This window comes from Cucurbita pepo, chromosome LG04, assembly GCF_002806865.2.
Source record: "Cucurbita pepo subsp. pepo cultivar mu-cu-16 chromosome LG04, ASM280686v2, whole genome shotgun sequence".
Taxonomy (NCBI): Eukaryota; Viridiplantae; Streptophyta; class Magnoliopsida; order Cucurbitales; family Cucurbitaceae; genus Cucurbita; species Cucurbita pepo.
The window spans coordinates 2235811-2245858 of record NC_036641.1 but is presented as its reverse complement, the minus strand read 5'-3'; the positions used below and the strand labels follow the sequence as shown (position 1 = coordinate 2245858).

Below are 10048 nucleotides of genomic sequence, written 5' to 3'. Positions count from 1 at the left end.
CATCGATCTGAAGCAAAAAGAAACAAAAGAAGTAGAAGAGATCCTAGCCGACAGGGTTAGGAAGATAGGAAGACCTGTACGGACGATTCGTGAATTCCTTGTCAAATGGAAGAATCTCCCTACAGAGGAAACCAGCTGGGAACGCGCCGAAGATCTGAACTCCGCCGCCACCCACATCGCAACGTTTGAAAGTAGTCGGTTGACAGGGACGTCAACCAATTAGGTGGGGGAGGATTGTCACAGTCATGCTCGTCCAGGTCATGTTGCCCATGGCTGCATGCCCATGACAAGCCAAACCCTTGTCATGTCTTTTCATTCTAGTGTTTTTCCTTTTGTAATTCTAGGGCGTATGACGCCTCAAAAATATCATTTCTAGGCCTGCCAGACTTAAAATGGCTTAGCATGTACTATAGGGGGATATGACTAGTTGTCAACTTCTCCCTACCCAAGGTTATATATGCTAAGCCGTTGTTATCTTTCTCTTGCTTGCTTATATAACGTCTCTTTCCAAAATCTCTCTTTCTAAAATCTCTCTCTCTCCTCGTTTTCTAAAACCTTTTAAAACCGAGGCTAGAGGCTCGATCATACGTCGCTTGGCCGTAGGCGACGCGAGAACAAATTGGCTTAAGCTCACTTGTCGCTGGAAAGTGAGTGCCGCACAATCGCTAGTCCGCTGCCTTCGAAAGCGCGATTGTGTCACCCAGCATCCTCGCTGGCACACCGTCTAGTGTCTGGCTCTGATATCATTTGTAACAACTCAAGTCTACCGCTAGCAAATATTGTCCGCTTTGGCCCGTTACGTATCGCTGTTAGCCTCACGGTTTTAAAACGCGTCTGTTAGGGAGAGGTTTGTATACCCTTATAAGGAATGTTTTGTTGCCCTCTCCAACTGATGTGGAATCTCACAATCCACCCCCCTTGGGAGCCCAGAGTCCTCGCTGGCACAACGCCTGGTGTCTGGCTCTGATACCATTTGTAATAACCCAAGCCCACTGCTAACAAATATTGTCCGTTTTGGCCCGTTACGTATCATCGTTAGTCTCATGGTTTTTAAACGCGTCTGTTAGGGAGAGATTTCCACACCCTTATAAAGAATGTTTCGTTCCCCTCTCCAACCGTTGTTGGATCTCACGATACTTTCTTAGAAATAAATGAAAAGGAAAAAAAGAATTAAAATTTGAAATAACTTTCAATCTTAGAGAGATGAGATTCAAGTACAGACACGCCATACCCGGGCATCTGCCGATGGAGCCAGCAATATAGGACCAACAACCTTCTCGAATCTCGATAATTCGGTCCTCCCATTTCACAGGCAAAGGAGTTTCACCTCCTCTCCTCCAAAATCCCGCTCCAACTCTGCATTTTACATTCACATTTGTTATGTTGCATCTCTATTTAACGAACATTAGTAAGCCTTCAGAACTCAACAAATAGTAAACGGAATGACAAATGACAATGAACTATTGATTGAATTATTACCTTAAACGAATGACAAAACACTCTCTCCCTCCATGGTCGAGTACAGTTCGAGATAGCCACCGACCTTCTTGAGGCCGGTATTGGTTCATTCTAAGAACAACATCCGAAACCATTGCCCCCGAATCATCTGTCACTTTGTCTGGCACACATTTTAACAAGTACGGTGCTTGAACGGGTGGAGTTATTGAGGCAACTATCTTGAGATTCTGATCGAATTGTCTTTCTAAAGTAAGAGACGGTGCTCTTATCAAGTCATTCCACTTGAATGTGGTGGTGTCTTTAGTGCTACTTCCTTTGAAACAATGGCTACCAGGATGCCGAAGCTCGATAACAACTCCCTTGGTACCAAATTCACAATAGAGATGCCAAGCTTTGATCCAAACATCATTGTCGAGGCTCGAGATTGGTTGTTTGAGCTTAAATTCCTTATGGCATCTTAGAGTGCGTAGACGAAGAAATTCTCGAGAAGCAACTTGTTGCAATGGCTGTTTTTGATCTTTGAGCCGCATAAACACAGAAACCTGAATTTGAAGCAAGGATAAAGTTGCTACAGAATTCAGCTTCCTTTACAAAATGTACTTATTTCCAACATGAAAAGTACAGAGAATCAAGTGAGTTAACCAACCTCGAGGATGAACCGAGATGTCATGGACTTGTACTTCGAGTTGACATCCGAGAAGGACACTTCCCAGTAAACTAAAGGCTTAGAAGTTACAACTCTGCCTAATTCCATGATTACCTCTCCTCCAGCTTTCTCGTAAGATTGCCCAAAAGTTCTGTGCCATAGTTTCTTGGTTTCTTCCAGTTCCTTCGGCTTCACAGTTTCCCCAAATCTCACCACTTTTGCCAACTCCCCCTGCATCTCCTTTACATCTTCTGCATAAACTGTTGGATAACTCTGGTTTACATATAACAAACAAACAAAAACATAAACGTAAGACATCTGAAGTAAAGGCGGACAACACAGTATGATAACAACACTTCCACCTGCCATTTGCATCTTCAATCATGAATACAGAACTTCATGTTCATTCGCAATTAAATTTTTTATTCCACCTTTATCGTAAAAGTGATATCAAGAACTACAGTTCTAGATACATTAGTAAGCGAACTCATTGAATAAACAAGAACATGACTGGAGCTGAGGAAATATATATACATCGCAATACGTTGTATAGACATAGCTAAGCTCGACTAATGTAATCGAATTTCAAAGTAAGGCTCTTGTGCTTAGAGACACCACTGCGAGCATCATTCTAAGTAAAGGGTAGTATCATGCTCGGAGGAAATTTTCAACCTCTAATCGATCATCCGTTGAGGATTGTTGGGAGAGAGTCCTACATTGACTAATTTAGGAAATGATCATGGGTTTATGAGTAAGGAATACATCTCCATTAGGATGAGGCCTTTTGGAGAAGCCCAAAGCAAAGCCACGAAAACTTATGCTCAAAGTGGACAATATCATATCATTATAGAGATCCGTGATTCCTAACATATGCAACATAAAATAGATTCAAAACCATAACCTAAATATTCATTCATTAACACACCCATGTCTTGTTATTATGTATTTTTATCGTTTTATTTATTTTTTTTGTGAAANTTTGTTTCATTATCAAACAACCCCTAAGAAATTAAAGAAAACCCCATCAACTATGAGATGGAAAATTGAGAGAGCATCAACCTGATGGGTAAGCCACATGAGGAGAATATCAGAGGAAGGCACAAACGAAGAACATTCATCAGAAAACCTTTGCAACATATACAGAAACCCCATGTATCTTTGTCTAGCTGCAATAAGGTAAACGATCTCGGACTGATATGGCTCCAAAAAGTTAGAATATAAGTGCCTTTGCCTCATCACTTCCTCCAAAAGCTCCTGATTTTCAACAGTAATATCATCTCTGAAACTGGATTCTTCCTCATTTTCAAAAGACTGGGTTGGATACCTCTTGACCCATATCTCTTGGCACCTCATATATGCATATTCTTCATTTTCTTCATCAAAAATCGATGGTTTCCCAATAAGCTTAGAGAATCTGGACTCACAGTAATGTTTGTAACGAACCTGAAAGAAATATATCATTACCTTTGATACTTATTTGGCTGCAGAGGAAGTACAAAAAGAGGGAAAGAAAAAAAATACCAATAAAATTTCTCAATAGAGAGCACTTAAAAAGCCCCCATAAGAAATCACTTCTGTAAGTACTTTTGAGCCAAGTGATTGATTATAAAAGCACTTTTGAAACTCTAAAACCAAACATAAATCAATTTAGAGCAAAGTGCATACAGATTAAACCAATCAGAAGCAATCTAAAGGACATGTGATTCATTAGGCATTTTCTGGGGAAACAAACAGAAATTAAAACTAACCGGATTCAACGTGTGACAGAACCAAACCCATTCAACATCCAAAGGAGGAAGAATCATCGGAGGAGAAGCCCCATCAACCGTTAGATCAGAAATCAACGGCATCCAGAGCTCCTCATACCTAGAAAAAAATAAAATAAAACCCCAAGAAAATCCCTCTTAGCATTAAATGCAAAACTTGAATAGACAGCAGCGCATTAAGAAGTTGAAAAAACGGTGGCTCCAGTTGAGATTTGACCTTCTGATGGCTTGAGTGAGAGTGGGCTCAGAGTGGAGCCAGTGGGAATGGAGGACGGTTCTGAGAAAGGCGAGATTCCGCCGGACGGCCGAAATAATGTCGACGCCGATTCGGATGGTAGTGAGTTGGGAGATGTCGCCGAGGCTTCTCGCCGACACGGAGGCAGAAAGATCGGAACCGGGACGGTGGGAGGACATGGGTAGTGAAAAAGGAGAAGGAATATGGTGGTTTGGTTTGGTTTGGTTTGAGAGAGAATGAAAAGAAGCAGTTTCGTTTGTTTCCAAGTGGTGGGCCTAACCCAACGTGACTTCATAGTTTGTTCGTTGGACATCATGGAATTTGGTCACAAACTTATTTATTTATTTATTTATTTATTTATAACTGGACGAAAGATGGAATCACTACAAGGGGAGTAAGATTTGGATTACATTGAATATCTAAGCCAAGAACATTGTTTGAGATTCAAATCACTTCACAAGTAAGATCGATCATATCTAGCTTGAATGATTCTTGTTGATCAAATATCTCAATGCAAGAATATTTGTTTGAGATTCGAATCACTCTATAAAGCAAAATTGATCATGTCGAGCTTGAATGATTCTGCATGCAACCTAAACTACATAGAATTGCAAATAAACTTAGTCATTGGCTAAAAAAGCACCAAGGCTCGTTGTACTGTATTTTCTCCTTACAAATACAACATGCATGACTTTATATAGCCTCAAAATGAAACTATTAAAGGCATGACAAGAGTGGTAACATTCATACTTAATGGTCATAATTAATCATGATGTAATTGTAACTTAAAGTAAATAAAAATTCTTAAAATATATTAATGAAATACAATAACTCTAAATTACTCTAAATTGTAATCTACCCCAAATTTATAACATAAAATTTCATTTTTCTTTTGATAATTTCAACCATATTTTATTCACATCTTCGTTGAAGTATATTGTATGATTGATGTCTCTTGGTTTATATCATCTTTCAATCCTATTTTTCTTCACTTCGAACAACTCTGGCATGTTTGTCACGCTTAACCCTTGCTAAGGCCTTGGTGAGAATTTTTACATGTTGCTCTGTAGTGTCAACGTTGCTTGCTCCCTGATCAACTCCATATTCTTCGTAAGAAAAGTTAATTCCACAACATGCAATTTCTTCCGCTTCTCTCTTCTGTGCATGGACTTATCCATCTTGTAGGGTACTCATTTGTCTTTCAACCTTCTTTTTGTACATGCCTCTAGCCTTCTTTGTTTGAGATGACAAGTTTGATGTCCCATTTTTCTTATGTGGCTTTCCTCTAGGCCTACGTGGTTGAGATGATAAGTCTGATGAAACACGCCATCTTGTAGGTTTCTCTTCGCTGATTGTAGTAGCCTCTAGTTTCTTCTTGGCTATGTTCTTTGGTTTCTTTTGCTCCTGACGCATTGGTTTCTTCTTTACTTTCTTGCTGTGAACACCAATGGATACTTTTGGAAGATGTTGATGGTCTTTCAATAGTATCTTATACAGGCGGTTTCATGACCGTTTTACCTTCATCAATAGAGCTTCGTTTCTGTCATATATCTTGAGAAATGAGCTGACTATCTCCACTCTGCTACCTTCTTCTGTCATTTGACCAAGGCTAATAATATTGCTCTTCAAACTCAGGATGAATACACCTTGGTCAATAGACGTTGATCGTCGTTCTTACACTGGAATAAGATAGATCATTTTCCTTGGATTGGTACAATTGATCCATCGCAGAGCTTTACGTTTCCAGTGAACTTCTCATCGAGCTCCTTGAACTTTGCTCGATCTCTGGTCATGTAGTTGCTTGCTCTGTTGTCTTGGTACCACATGCTAGTCTCTACTTGGTCTTCTCCATCTTTGAAGGGGTTCGATATGACCTTCTCTTCATTGAGCATCAACAACATGTTTGACATTTTATCAGCCAACATCAATGTGAGCTCTTCATCATTCGTGAACATGAGGTATGCCTCCTCATCACGCTCCTTATTGTGGCACTCTATCACATAATGCTCATATTTTCCACAAGAGTAACACTTGATCATACTCTTGTCCTTCTAATGATTAGTATTTAAATGGGTTTGTGAGGTATAGTCACGATCTCCTCTACCAGCACGTTCACCGTCACGTCTACAACCTCTTTGTCTTTGTTATGGTTGTCACGTCCGCTCATACTTGAAGAAGAAGAGTCGTCTGCATCTTTCTTTTTCGTCCGTACGAGCCACTCCACATTTGTGAGTAAGAGGTATTTCTCCTTCTCTTTGTCTTCGTAACCACGAAGTCTCTCCTCATGTACCTTAGATGACCAACAACCTCCTCAACCAACATAATCTTGAGGGAACAACTCGAAAGAACTTCTTAACATTGGAGATCTCCTTCATCACGTCATCTAATGAATGGATGCCGCTGACGATATGTGGGTTATAAACTTATTTTATTTATTTATTTTGTTTCATAAGTTTTTGGTTAAAAATAGGTGTTAGTATTTATTGTTCATCTCTATATAAAAGAAAGGCTGAAGATATGTGAGAAGAGTGGAAGTAGTGGAAGAGTGGAACTAGTTTTTAGGGAGTAGAATTAGTGGAATGAGTGGTTGCTGATTTGTAGCAAGAAATTTGTTTTTGTTATTGTTTTATTATATAAGGAAAATGGTGTCAAAGAAAATGGTGTCAAATTAGTAATATACCATAAAAGGAAGATAATTTTAATTTGTGGTCGTTAACTCCATGGCAAAGTCGTCTATTAACTCACTGTCCTTCATGTGGATAGCCTCAAACTCACCCTTCAAGGTTTGCACGTTTGCTTCCTTGACACATTACACACCTACATGCATTGTTTGCAACGCTGCCTTTGTCAAGTTCTTCTCTGCCAACATGAGAAGGACGTCGTCTGGGAATTCTTGGTAGACGGCGGCAAAAGTCATCCTATCCTTACACTCCTCAACATTCATCATGCTTGACGGCGTCCCACATGCCTTGTGCCTGTAAATTAACGTGCATCTTTATCGACCATGCGGCAAGAGTCATCCTATCCTTACACTCTTCGTAAGTAATGGGTACTGGAGCGTTACACGCCCCTCCCTTTCACTCCTTATCATTGTCACATCTCCTCCACAACTTTGTATAGTGACGACATTTATTTCTGCATCCTAGCTCTGATACCAAATATTAGATATGGTCACGATCGAAATATGTCGAAACAAATAGAAGAAGCAAAAACATAAACTTGAGGAGGGAGAGATTTTGGAACAAACCAGAGAGATGTTGGAACAAAGAAACCTTACATGTGAGAAGAGCAGATGTACAACTAAAGTCAAATGAGGATGAGGCTACCTTACATGTGAGAAGAGCAGAGATGTAAGGCAGCCGAGTGTCTATACAATAAGAGATCGAGAGCTAACCGACCTTCGAGTTTGGGCCAAAAGAGCAAAAAAGAGGACAGAACCCAAAAGACAAGATACGATGTGGACTGCGATTCATGAGAGTGACAACGAGGATGGTACGATGCTTATAGGTACATGCCTAATCTAAGTCAATATGTACTGACTTGATTTTAACTTGGAATTTGTGCATTCCTACTATTATGAGTACACAGGGAAGATAAGTATGACCGAAACGAGAACACTCTTAGATTTTTAGACAATCAAATATCCGCTTCGATCGAGATAAAGATATAGGCCAAAATTGAAGGCTAAGATTATGAAGTAATAGCGGCCAACAATCGCCTAAGATAAGTAAGATGAGTGTAGGCAGAATATCTTTAATGTTTGAATGTTGTACCCAAGACTGAGATAAACTCTACTCGTGAACACAACATCAAAAGACCTAAACTCGTAATGGAACGAAGAAGCTTAATGTGGCTAATTGAGAGCAATAACAAGTATAAGTTATGGGGCACAAGTTAAAAATAAACTAATTAGAAGATCAATAAGGATTATCAAGTAAATTACTCACTGCACGTCATTAAATGATTACAAAATAAATGATGGCTACATCTCATTTATAATTACAAAATTAGAAAATTACTATTAATGACCTGGATTGAGCACGTCATTAATATATTTTTGTTCCTTCTCTACATCTGATTTATAATTATATATTTCTAATTTTTTCAATTTAAAGATAGACAATATGCTATAATTAAGTTCGATTTATTATAAAAAAAATGTCGAAAAATACTACTTATAATATATTTATCATTTTGTAAATAAAAAAAAAGTTGTTACTACGCGTAATTTACATAAAATGTACATAAAGCTAGAAAATAATTTACATTTCAAAACATCCTTTACAAATACACAAACAAACAAGAGTGAAAAATACTCTATCCCGCGTGCTAGAGGTTTCGGCCACTCTCGGTTTCACATGCAGCTATGAGTGCATGCGTGCCACGTGTCACAATCGCACTTTGATGGTAGTGGACTTGCGATTGTGCGGCACTCACTTCTCAGCAACAAGTGAGTTAAGCCTATTCGTTCTGCGTCACCTATGGCCAAGCGACGTATGCTCGAGCCTTTGGCCCCGGTTCAAGAAGAAGGTTTTAGAAAACGGGGGCAGAGAGATTTTGAAGGAGAGTTTTGAAAGCAAGATTTGAGAAATTGAAATTGGTGTTATATGAAAATGTAAGCAAAAGGCAACAACAACGGCTTACTGCATATAACTATGGGGTAGGGAGAAGTTGACAACTAGTCATATCCCCCTATAGTAATTTTGAGACATGAAACTATGGGGTAGGGAGAAGTTGACAACTAGTCATATCCCCCTATAGTAATTTTGAGGCATTTCATGTCTGGCAGGCCTAGACATGATTTTTCCGAAATGTCATACTTAAATACAAAAGTAAAACACTACAACATGGAAAGACATAAAGGGTTTGGCTTATCGTGGGCATGCAACCATGGGCAACACGCCTTGAACGAACATGACCGTGACATCCTCCCCCACCTAATTGGTTGACGTCTCTGTCAACCGACCATTTTCAAACATGGCGATGTGGGTGGCGGCGGAGTCCAGATCTTCGGTGCGTTCCCAGCTGGTTTCTTCCATAGGGAGATTCTTCCATTTGACAAGGAATTCACGAATCCTCCATACAGGTCTTCCTATCTTCCTAAATCTGTCGGCTAGGATCTCATCTATTTCTTTCGTGTCTCTTTGTTTTAGATCGATGCTCGATCTTATGATTACATTTCGCTGATTGTCGACTGGATCGGGGTGATAGGACTTCAAGTTGCTCACATGAATTACTGGGTGGATTTTCACCCATGTGGGTAGCATAGCTCTGTAAGAAGTAGCTCTAGTCCTTGTTAGATAAAAGCGATGGTTTTTCGTTATTTAGGTTATTCACATGTTTCCTTAAACTTGTGAGTTCTTTTGAATTTTTTGTACCGTTTTTCATGGATTAGCATCTCAAGGTTCTTTGATACTATACCTGACACACATTTTGCAGGCAGTTAGCTNAACACTCCACGTGTAATCCAAGAACATATTTTTAGGTGGCCAAATGACCAACTTTAGGCTTAAGATTTGTTTACCACTATGGCTAATTTTAGGATAGGATGGTTATTTAAATATGTCTCTCTTTTATTTTTCTGTTATTTTCTTCTTACAAGAGTTTTCCTTCCGCTTTTTCCTCTGGCTTTTCCCTCCTCAACGATTTCCTCCTCAGTCAAAACAACGAGTGGTATCAGAGCAAAGTTTGTGACATATCATTGTGGGGAAGCCAAGACAATCAAAAGTCAAGTTGAATAGCTCAATCGATTAGAACATTGACCTAACAAAGACAAGTTGAATAGCTCAAGTCATGGAAATCTCGTGTGCACACGCGCGGGAATGGAGGGGATCAAAAGAAGGAGTCCACTGATAGCAGACCGATCTAGTGCTCAAACTGCGGGAAGAAAGACCACCTGAGCAAGAATTGCTGAAGCAAGCTCAGGAATAAGGAGAAGGTCGA

At 39.5% G+C, this 10048-nt stretch overlaps 1 protein-coding gene across 3 annotated transcripts in view; it reads right to left on the bottom strand.

Moving 5' to 3' along the window:
- Positions 1-4353, bottom strand: part of LOC111793063 (glycine-rich domain-containing protein 2-like) — a 10818-nt gene extending 6465 nt beyond the window's left edge. The window contains exons 1-6 of one of the 3 annotated variants that reach the window (XM_023674770.1): positions 4088-4353; positions 3853-3970; positions 3164-3547; positions 2105-2377; positions 1480-2000; positions 1232-1356 (exon numbers count right to left, since the gene is read on the bottom strand). In XM_023674770.1, coding sequence (XP_023530538.1) covers positions 1232-1356; positions 1480-2000; positions 2105-2377; positions 3164-3547; positions 3853-3970; positions 4088-4284 — 1618 coding nt within the window. In that variant the 5' untranslated portion in view covers positions 4285-4353. Of the gene's footprint in view, positions 1-1231; positions 1357-1479; positions 2001-2104; positions 2378-3163; positions 3548-3625; positions 3802-3852; positions 3971-4087 lie in introns of those variants that run through there. The other 2 variants (XM_023674772.1, XM_023674771.1) reach the window with 2 other exon arrangements.
- Between the last annotated feature and the right edge of the window lie 5695 nt (positions 4354-10048).